The 13,318-nt window shown below is 39.8% G+C and overlaps 1 protein-coding gene across 2 annotated transcripts in view; it reads right to left on the bottom strand.

Annotated features, from left to right (window-relative positions):
• The window catches only part of LOC123987008 (sodium- and chloride-dependent GABA transporter 2-like), a 42,447-nt gene that overhangs the window by 19,376 nt on the left and 9,753 nt on the right, over positions 1-13,318 (bottom strand). For both annotated transcript variants that reach the window (XM_046075510.1, XM_046075511.1), the window contains exons 2-3: positions 8,236-8,426; positions 7,241-7,375 (exon numbers count right to left, since the gene is read on the bottom strand). In XM_046075510.1, coding sequence (XP_045931466.1) covers positions 7,241-7,375; positions 8,236-8,426 — 326 coding nt within the window. The remainder of the gene's footprint in view (positions 1-7,240; positions 7,376-8,235; positions 8,427-13,318) is intronic.

Genomic DNA, 13,318 nt, shown 5'->3' with positions numbered 1-13,318 from the left:
AACTATCCACCTTCAGTGCCTATTAGCTGTACATTGTGTTTAGGTAAACATTTGCATACCTTTAAATGTTAGCTCCACATTTGAGTGCAGTGGAGAAGTTCACTTATTGTTCTGTTTGCTATTTTGTTAGTTTCACCAGGTGGAGTGGGTGCTGTGCTCTTTGTGTTCTTTTGTAGTAAGTTTCAACCCTGTTTAAAACGGTAGATAGGTGTAGGCCTCCTTTTGAGGACCTTTTTATTTTAACTTGGTTTGTTATTTTCGCAGCACCCTCGTCCACCCTCCTTTTGTTCTTTTTGTTACCTGTCTACATCTCACGTTACCAATAAACGTTACCTTGTTTAAGATCTACCAGTTGTGCCTATATGTTTATGGCCCCCACACCCCTAGACCAACAGGGGGGTCGTAACAACCCACCTACCTCAAGTTCATAACACTTGCACAAAATAGTTTATTCCATTACTTAATTTATTCCAGCATCCTTGCACTATGCTCCATCGCACTGTGTACATGTGCACATGTATGCATGCATGTGTATGTGTACCTGCAATGCACATCCACCTCCGAAATGTCCATAATTAATGATAATAATTTTACTCTTGCATCCTTTGCACTCTGCTCACTGCACTATTTGTCAATATGTCTATATTGTCATGCTCAGGCGTCACATATACAGACTTTGGAAAAACTGACTATTGTACGCAATGTGTATGATACGCCCCATGGTTCGTGTGTATATGACGCCCTGGGGTGATCGGAAATGCTAGTAGTGCTTCCGGTCGCTAAGTAGCTAGCTAGCGATGTTTGTGTTTAAGGAGTTGACAGGCCCTGAGACAATTTACCGAGTGGAGCAAAATCAAAAGAGCGTGAGGGCGGTCAGAGGAAGTTGCGTCACGAGAGACACGGCAGAGTTCGCGCGCTGAGAAGAGCCTGATAACTTACGGGATTGAATTGTTTGACACGCGGTGTTAACAAAGTAACTGCGAAACATCAGTCAGTATAATAAATTATACATTGCTCCTGCAGTGCAGTACATGGATGAGGGTGGGGGCGGGTGGGAAACAAGTAAGGGAAAGAACAGGAAAAATAAAACCAGTGATTTGCAAGAGGCAGATGGAGGGAGAGATCAGCAGGTAAAGGTAATGAGAAGAAGCAGTAGCCAGTCTGAAGAGTACAAAGTGATATTTAAGCTGAAGGAAGGGCAGTCAGGGTTTAGATCTCTCAATCCAATTAGGCTAGCTGGGGAATTGAAGGAAGAGTTGGGCGACATCCTGAGTGCAAGAATTTTGGCTGATGGGAAGCTGCTTGTATTTTGCAAGTCTGCGGCTCAGTTGAACAGGGCTGTCTCACTGGAAGCGATATGAAAGAGGCGAGTGGAAGGATTTGTTCCAGGGAGCAAGGCTGGTTTGAAAAGGGTGATTTATGGGGTTTCTCTGGAGATCTCCATGGCAGAGTTGGTAAGGGGCATAGAGGGGGTGAGGATTGATGAGGCCACACGAATTAAAGTCTTTCGCGATGGAGCTAAGCGGGATTCATCAATTGTGGTGTTAAACTTCCAGGAAAGAGTCCTCCCAGAATGAGTGTTCCTAGGGTGCTTGTCATTAAAAGTGCATCCTCACAGAAGGCCACCTTTGAGATTCTTTAAATGCTAGAGGTATGGACATATCGCAGCTGCTCGTAGAGGAATAAGAAGATGTGGGAAATATGGAGGTAAACGCGAAATCTCTGTATGTAAGGAAAAGGTGGTAAAGTGTGGTTCATGCGGTGGAGGGCACATTGCTGTAAATCGCGAATGTGAGCAATATAAACAGGCTATGTGGTGCAGCAGTTTAGGGATATAAACAAAGGGGTGTCTTATGCAGAGGCTGTTAAAAAGGTTGCAACATGTGGTAAGGTGGGTGACATAAGGAGAGAAGGGGAAAGCCCCCCGCTGGTAGCCTTTGTAACAGAAGATTCAGTGGTGGTGAGCAAGATGAAATTCCTGGTTTTCATTATGGAAGTGTTGTGTGACATGAAGCAGAATAAGAATAACTCAGATGTGGTAAGAAGTGTGGCAAAGGCTGCTGAGAGGAGTCTTGGGGTTGTAGAGATTGAGCCAGCTACTCTCTATAGATATGTGTTCTCAAGAGATAGAAGGGAAAAGAATAATGGAGAACAAATGGAAGATGATGATGAGATTGATAGTTAATCTATTAATGTTTTTTATCCTCCAGTGAAATGCCAGGAGTTTGATAGCAAATGGGCAAGAGTTAAAGAGATTTGTGGATGCTTTTAAAGAAAAAACAGAGTTTATATGTATACAAGAGACATGGCTAAAGCCAACTCTGAGTTTTGTGATACCAGGGTATGTTTGTTTAAGAAAAGATCAAAATACTTCAGGAGGTGGCTGTGCAGGGTTTATAAGAAAATAAATCCAATTCAGGAGAGTAAATGTAGAAACTGATCTTGAGTGTGTCGTGGTAGAGGTATGGAGTAATTGAGTATGGAGATTTTCGATGATTAATTTTTACAACCCTTCTATTCAGTTGGAAATGGACAAATTAGAAGCGATAATGAAACAGGTACGGTATCCGGTGGTGTGGGTAGGAGATTTTAATGCACATAATCCTTTATAGGGCAGTAAAAACAGGGATAAAAATGGGGCATTAATAGAAGACTTCCTGGACAAATACTCACTTGTGATGCTGAATGATGGAAGGTCAACAAGATTTCAGGTTGGAAATGGAAAACTGTCTTGTATAGATTTAACTTTTGCATCAGCAGATTTAGCTAGATGTGGGAATTGGGATCTTATAGATCGATACACTATGGGGAGTGATCATTTCCCTATACTAAGTAGGTTTGGCAAAGTCTTGCAGATAGAGAAGGAGAACATTGGAAGACAATTTAATTTTCAGAAAGCAAATTGGGATAAATTTAGGCAACAGATGTCAGCAGGTTTAGGAGAAGTTTTAAAGTGTTGACGAGTGGAGTGAGTCTTTCTGTAGTATTGTGAGAAGAGCAGTTGAAAAGTCAGTTCCTGTAAAGGGATATAGGGAAAGGAAGAAAATAGTACCTTGGTGGGATCAGGCTTGTAACGATGCAGTGAGGGCCCGTAAAAAGAGCATATAGGCAGCTTAGGAACAGTCCAATTGAGAGTCATGTCAACCAGTATAAGAAATTGCGAGCAGAGGCAAGGAAGTTATAAAAGGGGCTAAGAAAGAAAGTTGGCGCAGGTTCTGTGGGACAATAAGGAACAACTGTTAAGCGGGTGTGGGGCATGATACATTATGCCTGAGAATAACAGGAGGCAGAATATTCCGGTTTTGATGAGTGGAGATAAAGAAGCAGTGAGTAATAGGGAGAAGGCTGACCTTCTAGTTGAGACTTTTCAGGGAGTACACAGCAGTAGCAATGTGAGCAACGAGGGGTTGCTGAGGAGATCAAAAAATATTAAGAATGAAGGTCACAAACTTGAGATGAATTTGGATAACAGTGATGGCGTTAACGTATTTTTTTACTATGCAGGAACTAAAGCGGGCGATAAGACTAGGGCATAACACCACACCTGGGAGAGATGGTCTGGGGTACGAGGTATTTAAGCATATGGATGACATGGCATTAGAGGAAATTTAGGCGCTGATTAATACAGTATGGGAGGAAAGGCTAATCCCGGCTGAGTGGAAGCATACAGTGGTTATCCCCATTTTAAAACCTGGGAAGGAAGCTGAGAGTCCGGGATCTTATAGACCAATCGCCCTTACAGCAGTTATATGCAAAATAATGGAAAGAATGGTTACAGATAGACTGGTGCATAGGCTAGAGAAGAGAAAGTACTTTTCGGCCTTTCAAAACGGGTTTAGGCTAGGTAGGGCAACAATGGATTCAGTTTTATTATTAAACAAAGAAGTGGTGATTGGTGTGTTCTTGAATATAGAGAAAGCATAAGACATGCTGTGGAAAGATGGGCTAGTAATCAAGTTATATGAAGCAGGGATTCGAGGGAGGATGTTAAACTGGATCAAAGACTTTTTGAGATCCTGGACCATAAAGGTAAAAGTCGGGGGGAGTCTTTCGGGCACGGTTAGTGTTGACAATGGGACCCCACAGGGTAGTGTTATTAGCCCCATTTTGTTTAACATAATGGTGAATGATATGTTTAATAAAGTGGAGGATGGATTTGGTAGATCTCTTTTTGCAGATGACGGTGCAATGTGGAAGAGAGGCCGTAACATAGGGTATTTGATGAGGCAGATGCAGAGTGCCTTGGATAAGGTGCAGGGTTGGGCTGATAAGTGGGGATTTGGGTTGTCTATATCAAAGACAAAATATGTGATTTTTGGAAGGAAAAAGAAAGCGGGTACCCAGGGGCTATCAATGTATGGGCAACCTCTAGAAAGAGGTAAGGTTTTTAAGTTTTTAGGAGTTTGGTTGGATGAAAAACTGACATACAGAGTGCACATAGGGAAAATGATAAGTAAGTGTGAGAAGGTTATAAATATCATGAGGTGCTTATCTGGGTGTTCTTGGGGGGCAGATAGGAACTCGTTAATGATAATTTATAAGGCCATGATACGGGCAATCTTTGATTATGGGTGTTAGGCATTTGGCTCTGCAGCTTAGTCTGTACTGACTAAGCTGGATGTTGTTCAGGCCAGGGCTCTGAGGATATGCACTGGGGCATTCCGGACAACGCCGACTCCAGCGTTGCTAATTGAGGCAGGTGAGGCTCCACTGAGACTGCGACGGACAAAATTAGCATTAAATTATTGAGCAAAATTAAAAGGATTTTGAACAGCTCTTCCATCATTTTCCCTGCTAGAGCAGTGCTGAGAGTTTGAAAAGGGGGGGAATAGGATCAATAGGGACACTTATATACAAATAGTAAATCTTCATTTAGAGAAGATGGGCTTAAGTGGGATAGAGGTAGGACCGTCAGTATGCTGGCTAGCTGTCCCTCGATGGTTATGGCCAGAAGCTGACATCGATTTGCCTATTAAAGAGGCCATACAGCCCTCGAAATTGGAAATCCTGCAGTTTATGTAGAGGAACACCTAAGGAATAGATGGAAGGACTATAGAAGCGTATATACTGATGGGTCAAGAGACCCTGAAAGTAAAAGAGTGGGATTTCGTTTGTATGTTCCTCATGTTCAAATGTCCCAGTGTAGAAGAATGACAGATGGGATTTCAATATTCACTGCAGAATTAGTTGCATTATTGTGGGCAATGTGGTGGGTGGAGGTGGTGGGCTTGGACAAGGTTATACTATGTACAGATTCCTTATCTGCCTTGATGGCATTGGGTTGCGATGAGGGTCGTAGAGCTAGGCCAGACATAGTTGGGGAGATTTTAATGATGATTTTTAAACTAGAGAGGCAAGGGTGTAGTGTGGGTTTTCTTTGGGTTGCACCACATGTCGGGGTCAAGGGTAATGAGGTGGCAGACCGGGTAGCTAAGACAAGTTTGAGCAGGGATGTAGAGGTGCAGGTGCCACTTGGTAGGAAGGAATGCTGCAGCATCATCAGTGAGAGACTGAATCATCTATGGCAACAAGAATGGGAAGCAAACAAAAGCAGGAGAAAGCTGTACAACATTCAACCTGCAGTACAGCTCGTAAATAAAGTGGCCATGCCTCGGACAGATGAAGTAAAGGTGACAAGACTAAGACTGGGACATTGCGGGCTAGCAAGTGGACTGATGCTAGTGGGGAAGCATATAGACGGCAACTGTGAACACTGTGGAGTCTTGGAATCTATACAACATGTACTAATTCACTGCCCACTTTACGCCAAGCAAAGGAGGGAATTATTCATAGAATTAGGCAAACTGGGAATGGAAATATTTTCCATCAGAACACTGCTAAGTGACGGGGTACATCAAAAGGAGAGATGTAGGAATTAATAAACTTCCTTAAATCCACAGGACTATATCGCAAGATATAGCTCTTAGGTAACAAAGCTTCAATGGCGATACTATACCGGTGGGAGGCAGCAATGCACTAAAACAGTGCCGAGCCTGCTGGAAAAAAAAGAAGAAGAAGAGGCAATTTACCCTAACCTTAACTGTCACAGAGGTTAGAGCCTATTAAGTCAGTAAATATATGCGTGGCGACTGATGTGCGCAGCTGTAGCTCCTTTGTGTTGCAACGCTATTGCAAACTGAAGCATATCATACACACGCAAAATCGCCATTTTGCATTCAATAGCCACGGTTTTTCCAAAGCATGTATATGTGACGCCTGAGATGAGATCTGTTTGGTTTAGTGTGTATATTTGTGTTCTCTATACTGTAGCCTGTGTCTATTTTTATTATTGTATTATAATTGTATGAGGAAGCACATTGTGAGCAGTCAAATTCCTTGTATGTGTACACATACCTGGCGAATAAAACTAATTCTGATTCTGATGTCTCTGCTAAAGAATCTGAGCAGCCAATATTGCACAAATTATCCACCTGAGACAATTACTTGTCTGGACTCATATCTTTAAGTTTTGGAATTTGTACCACTTGATTCTCTCTGTTCTACAGGCAGATAAATTCCTTTCATCACATATCCCTGTAAGAAATGTAGCAAAAGTGTGGGCACACAAAACTCAAAATTTGAATAAATAGCATCAGGTAAGTTGTAAGATCCAACCACTGGTAATTTCTCACTGTCTTAAGTAGAAATAAATATATTGTATGTAACTGACCAATTGAAAAAATGTAAAACCGTATCGCTGCTCATTACATCTTTCATTTACAGATTTGCACACGTACAAATTTTGTCTGTAATGTCACATTTCTTTATGTGTGTGTGTGTGTGTGTGCGCGCATGTTTTAACTTTCACTGCAGCACATGTAGGGTGTTTGTGATGTGACGGATTAGATTTGAGAAAAAGATACACAGAAAAAGTTTGTGCCTCATATTTAAAGACAAGGTCATTTTTTGACCATGTCATGTATACACATGCTCACATGCTGAAAGTCATTGAGGTTAGACTTGAACTGAGGACCTGGAACTGTTTTATTGCTGACTACAATCATTACTCATATACGTATAAACAAAACTTCTGTAGTGGTGTGTGCTTCTATGCAGGCCTACAAGGTGGCCTTGCTCTTGAACGCACCTCTGTAGCATCAAATTAGGCACTCTCCCTGTTGGGTATGCTTGTATTTTAGATATAACCAACTGGTCTAGTGTATTGTATTTAACTTGTTGTTCAAATACATGTATTTTTTTATTTAATGTGGATACTCTGATAATAAATGTAGATCTTTACCTTCAAAAAGGGGACAAATTTTCCTCCAGCAGGTGATACTTCCCTGTTTAGTGTACTGGCCGAGAGATGTCTCCAGGAGAAACAAGGGGATGCCGCAGGTAAAGAGGAAGAGTACATAAGGGATGAAGAACACTCCTTGTGGAAAATGGAAAATTACATCACATAAGAAGTTTGTAGGTTGAACATGTGTGACGTGTCTGTGTGCAAGTGTTTTCTGTATTTGCAGTGTTTCTTTATGACAACTGTGTTGTCAACTTGGTAAAACTTTCTTAATTTGTGTTTAGCTACTGCAGCAACTTCGTCTAAATGCAAAATATGTCTTAACATGGTAAACATGTTTTCTTGATTCACTTGGGTTTGGTGTATTTGCTTGTGGTTTACTAAATTGCATTGCTGGGAACTCTCTTGGCAACTGAACATCAACATCAGTTAGGTGTGAAGCTGTTGCACAGTGGCGAGGTGTGATTTGTTTAACTTAACCACACCCAACAATGTAATGTGGCACAACAGTGCATTGTGAATCGGTGAAAGTGAAATGCTTCCAGAAAAGAAAATTGAGATAACCCTTGTCATAATTACAAATCTTTTCTTTTAATTATGAGAGATGGAAGTCATGCTTATGAGATCAGGCCTAAAATGTTTTTTTTCCTTTGTTGAATGTAATATGCTTCCATACAAATTGATGTTGACAGAGAAACAAGCAACTGCTAGATTACAGTACAAGCAGGATTAGTTTGAGTGTAGACTTTAGAAAAGATTTACAGTTTTTGGCAAATCTTGGGTTCCTCAAATAAAGGTAACATTTGCATGGTAGTCTGATTAATACATAGACATAAAGCTTGCTGTTGGGGCTTTCAATCTTAACTCAATATTTATTTCTTGTTGCCATAAAGTGCTATCACAACTAGAGTTTTTTTATACATTCTGGTGCACTTTTGAAGAAAGTAGTTACTTTTCCCGGTGGTGTTCCTGATTTATTTGAAAATAAAACTCACCACCTCCATTTTTGTAGCACAGGTAAGGGAACCTCCACACATTTCCTAGGCCTATGATTTGTCCCGCGACAGCCAAGAGGAACTCAATTTTGCTAGACCATTGTCCTCTGGTCAAGGGGCCGGGTGCAGGATGGTTTTTGCCCATGTCCAGCCTTAACTTGACCTCTGGATTATAAGGTTTATCCATCACACTGTAACGAGAGAAGGGTTAATAGAATTATCTTATTTTTAGATAAAAGACTTAATAGATCAGAGTAGATTATTTCAGAGGCAAAGACAATAATCCTGTGTCTCCAAAACCAAATAATTTTTTGTGGATTTTGAAGTAGCAAATGGTGAGTAAAGGGCACATTCTTAGCATTTACACTTTTCAGTACCAAGTATATGATGCATCAACATAATCACAAACTACAGCAGGAATATTTACATGATTTAATCACAACTTATTCACTTTCAAAATCCACACAATGCCAGCTGTCTTACTGCATTAGGTCAGCAGAGGGTCAGTGTTGCTTGGCATGAGAGTAATTCTTCCATCAATGTTGCTTTTGTATTTCTGCGTTGGATTTAATGTGGGAGTGAAGCAAATAGACTAGAAAATATGTGTGCTACTACATTACTTTTAAAAAGCTTCAAATCCTGCGATGCACAACACAAGAAGAATTAGATAGTGTTCAAGGCTTCTGCACAGCAAGCTTGACTGGCTAGTTTGACTCAATATTTAACATACGCATAACATGCACAAACAATCTTTACATTGATCCCTTAGATTTTTATTTTATTTTTTATTTTATTGTGACCAAGAGACACACTCACAACTTCTCACCCAATTCCCCAAACATCCTATTTTCAGATCAAAATGAAGCTCTCTGCCCAAAACCATTCAATCTTGCTGGAGAACCAAACTTTGCACTCAGATATGACACACAAGCCCTCAAAGACACACACACTGCTACACAGTCTTACACACTGGTAAAATAAATTCAAAACTGGTTGTAAGTAATGTTGCTTGTTGTTCTCCCCTTCAGAAACCTTTTGACACGATGAACACAAAAAAAGAAATAAATGTACATTTGTACATTTTTTAGTCCTTAGTGTACTGTACAGTACATCACACCAAACAACAAATTATTCTGCCCCAGCATCTTGTGTTTGGTCTGGGACAGGCCAGAGATTCTTGTCCTCCACCTCCTACTGTTCCTCTTCCTCCACCTCTTCCTACTCTCCCTACTGCTCTTTCTCCTCCTCCTCCTCCTCCTCCTCTCTGGTGTCCTCTACTTCTACCCTATTTCCTGATCCACTGTTCCAAAACTGAATGAACTGACTCAGGCCTTTTATCTATCTATTGAAGGTTCTGATAGGTGTGTTATAATTCTTTGTGTTTTCACCTGGGTAGTTGTGTACTAAGCTGTCGTGACTTGAGTGAACATTATTGTGGTGAAGGCAGTGAGAAATTAAGGGATTTGTGTGTAGAGTTTAGGGAAATGGGTGTGCTTTTTGAAAAATCGAGTAATGGTTTTGAAATTTTAGTTTCAAAGTCTGGTTATAGTGTTTAAGCAATTGAGAAAAACTGTAATGGCCATTTCATTAACAACCCTATCAAAGGTGGAATAGATTAGAAAAGCAGTAAATATTTATTGTTATGTTTGGAGTGCTAAGAATATATAAGGTCTGAATTTTTTTAATGCATAATTTGTAATTACTTTGTACAGAAAGTAAGTCGCCACATGGTCAGCTTTGATGAACAAAGCTGTGCCAATTAGTGCACTGAGCTTACTAGAATGTGGATTGGAAAAGCTCAAGTTAATAATAAACACAGCCTGGTCTTATTTAATTTAAAGGTCAGGATTTCAAAATAATAATGATTTTAGTAATATATACACATTTTAAAATATATAATTATCTTTTAAAGCCTTTGAGAGACAGGCTTGGTTAATGGTTCATACCTACGAGAGTCTGGTACAAGTACATTTGCCCATCCCAACAGTATTAAAAGTAAACATAACTAGAAACTGGCAAAGTGTTTTGTGATGTTGATTGCTGTTGATTCCAGTAGTATTCCCTTGTTTATTCAAAACTTAACGCTAAACTTAGCAAACGTTATTGCTGATGTAGACTTTTATTAGATTTTGTTAGACTTCATTTTCTCCTGGTTTGTTTGTCTGAAAAATGCCACTTTAGTATCAGAATCTTCGGAAGGTGGAAAATTGGTCGTATATTTACTTCAGTGACTATGGAATGAACAAGTCATAATCTGTGCTCACGTTCACTTCTCTGCAGACATGATTTTAATGAAGTGTAAAAAGCAGAATGGATGAGATTGAGGAAAGTTTGTACTGTGCTAGTTTAGATGATAATACAAAAGAAAGAAAGTCACACCGTATATTGTTCGTAATTTTTATGTTATGAAGAGGAGCGATTTTTTGAAATTGAAAGACGTGCCTGTCACGGAGGCAGTAGGTATAACGTTACAGGGATAGTTCAGGATTTCTGAAGTGGGGCTGTATGAGGTACTTTTCCATAGTTACCTACAGTAGATGGCAGTCAGCATGTCCCCAGTTAACTCTCACCAGTGCACAACCACAGATGAACTGTCCAAAATAGAATTTTCCATTTGTGATAAATAATTCTCTTCTATTCTATTCTTTTCACAGATTGTCAGAATCCTGTTGCCATGTAGGGGCAGTTATTTCCACTGAAACTGATATTAAGATGCGAGATACATCCTCCTGTACAACAGAAAAATGCAAGTGAATGATTGATTACATATAAAATGTTTGAATGTACATATCATTATTGCTTTTGTTTTGTACCCTAGTCTGCTTAGGGAAATGAGTAACTGTCCATTTCTAAAACACACTTATGCAGATAACTTAGTGAAAGCAAGGGAGAGCAAGATCAAACACAATAGTACAAAGTGTGGTTGCAGTCATATCTAAAATTTCCATCTTATGGACCACAGAAGTATGTTAGAAATGGTCAGTTATTGTAGTTTCAGGCAGTACTTTATAATCTCTATGCTTTTTACATTTTTCAGATTTCTAGCACTTCTGTAGCTCTTATAGACTTCTCTTCTGCAAAATCAAGTCAACTGAACAACCTTAGGTTGTGAAACCAGTTCAAGGTCCTGGAGTGACGAGAGGGTCAGAAATGTATTTTAGGTGTAAAAGCAGAAACTGTCCAAAGATTGCTAAGCTGATGGCTACACACAAGGAATGTGTCTCCAAATCTTGTGTGCTGCCTAAAACTGTTCTTGAATACAAAACACCAGAAACTCTTCAGCTAAAGAGCAAGGAGAGCCACCCCAGGATTTCCAGCTAGAAAAGCCAACCCCTTTTCAGGTCAAAGCTTGACAAAGCGCTGTATGAATAACTAGCACCAAGCTTAAACATATTATTTAGACTAACCCTCTAAGATAATCTGAGAGCTTGGTTAAGGCCATATGTTATCCAGGGGCACACAAGTTCACCACAGTTGTACAAGGTATTTAGGGTTTGAATTAGGAGAAGACAAAGGTGAGGGTAGCGCAAGGGTCAACATCAGGTTTAGGCTTATAAGGCAATGGTTAGGCAGGGGCAGGGTATAGGTGGTAAGTATAGTATAGTGTATAAGTATAGTATAGGGGTTAGGAGTTATGATAATTGTCAGTACCTAAAACATTGAACTGTAATAATGTTGCCTACAATACCCACTCCAAAATTTCTAAATCCAGCACAAAATATTGATTACCATTTACATTTGCTCATTGTTTCTGTGTACTGTTTACAGCTACGGATGCAAACATGAGGCACAAACCAGAAGAGAGTATGAGAAGCTGAAGGGTTTAGAGGAGGAGGGTCTCTCCTGTATGGAAAGTGGTCATACATAGGAGTCTCACCTGATGGGATTGTCAATTGACATGGAACTGGGATTTGCAAAATAAAGGTAATATTAAGTTTGAAATAAATTCATAATTTCACTTTACTCTAAAGAAAAAAGCATTTAAACTGTGTAAAGATATTATAGGGCTTTTTTCCCTATCATTATTCAAGAGCGTGGTCTCAATTTGAGAGCATGAGTCACGTTCAGATTTTGTTTTTGTTTCTGCTCTTGCACTCAAATACCTCCTGCTTGCTTGTTGATTTAATACTTGCACACAGATAACTGTAATTAAACCGCTTCTGAAAAAGCCCAAACTTGATCCGGATGTTTTAGCCAACTATAGACCTATATCTAACCTTCCATTTCTCTCTAAGGTTCTGGAGAAAGCAGTTGCTAAACAGCTGTGTGACTTTCTACAGAGCAATAGTTTATTTAAGGATTTTCAGTCAGGATTTAGAGCTCATCATTGCACAGAGACAGCACTGGTGAAAATTACAAATGACCTCCTTATTGCATCAGACAAAGGACTTGTCTCTGTACTGGTTTTATTAGATCTTAATGCTGCATTTGATACCATTGACCATCAGATCCTATTGCAGAAACTGGAACATTTCATTGGCATTAAAGGAACCACTCTAAGCTGGTTTAAGTCCTATTTATCAGATCCATTTCAGTTTGTACATGTTAACGATGAGTCATCCATGCACGCCAAAGTTAGTCATGGAGTTCCACAAGGATCTGTCCTCGGACCAATCCTCTTCACTTTATATATGCTTCCTTTAGGCAATATTATCAGGAAATATTCCATAAACTTTCATTGTTATGCAGATGATACTCAGTTATATCTATCGATCAAGCCAGATGAAACTCATCAGTTAGCTAAACTTCAAATGTGCCTTCAGGATGTTAAAACCTGGATGACCTGTAATTTTCTAATGTTAAACTCAGATAAAACTGAAGTTATTGTTCTGGGGCCTAAGCACCTCCGTGACGCATTATCTAAAGATATAGTTTCCCTTGATGGCATTGCCCTGGCCTCCAGCACCACTGTGAGGAATCTTGGAGTTATCTTTGATAAGGACATGTCGTTTAAGTCTCACATTAAGCAAATTTCAAGGACCGCCTTTTTTCACCTACGTAATATTACGAAAATCAGGAACATCCTGTCTAAAAATGATGCAGAAAAACTAGTCCATGCATTTGTTACTTCTAGGCTGGATTA

Source organism: Micropterus dolomieu, linkage group LG18 (assembly GCF_021292245.1).
Source record: "Micropterus dolomieu isolate WLL.071019.BEF.003 ecotype Adirondacks linkage group LG18, ASM2129224v1, whole genome shotgun sequence".
NCBI classification, from domain to species: domain Eukaryota; kingdom Metazoa; phylum Chordata; class Actinopteri; order Centrarchiformes; family Centrarchidae; genus Micropterus; species Micropterus dolomieu.
This window is presented reverse-complemented; position numbering and strand designations above follow the sequence as displayed.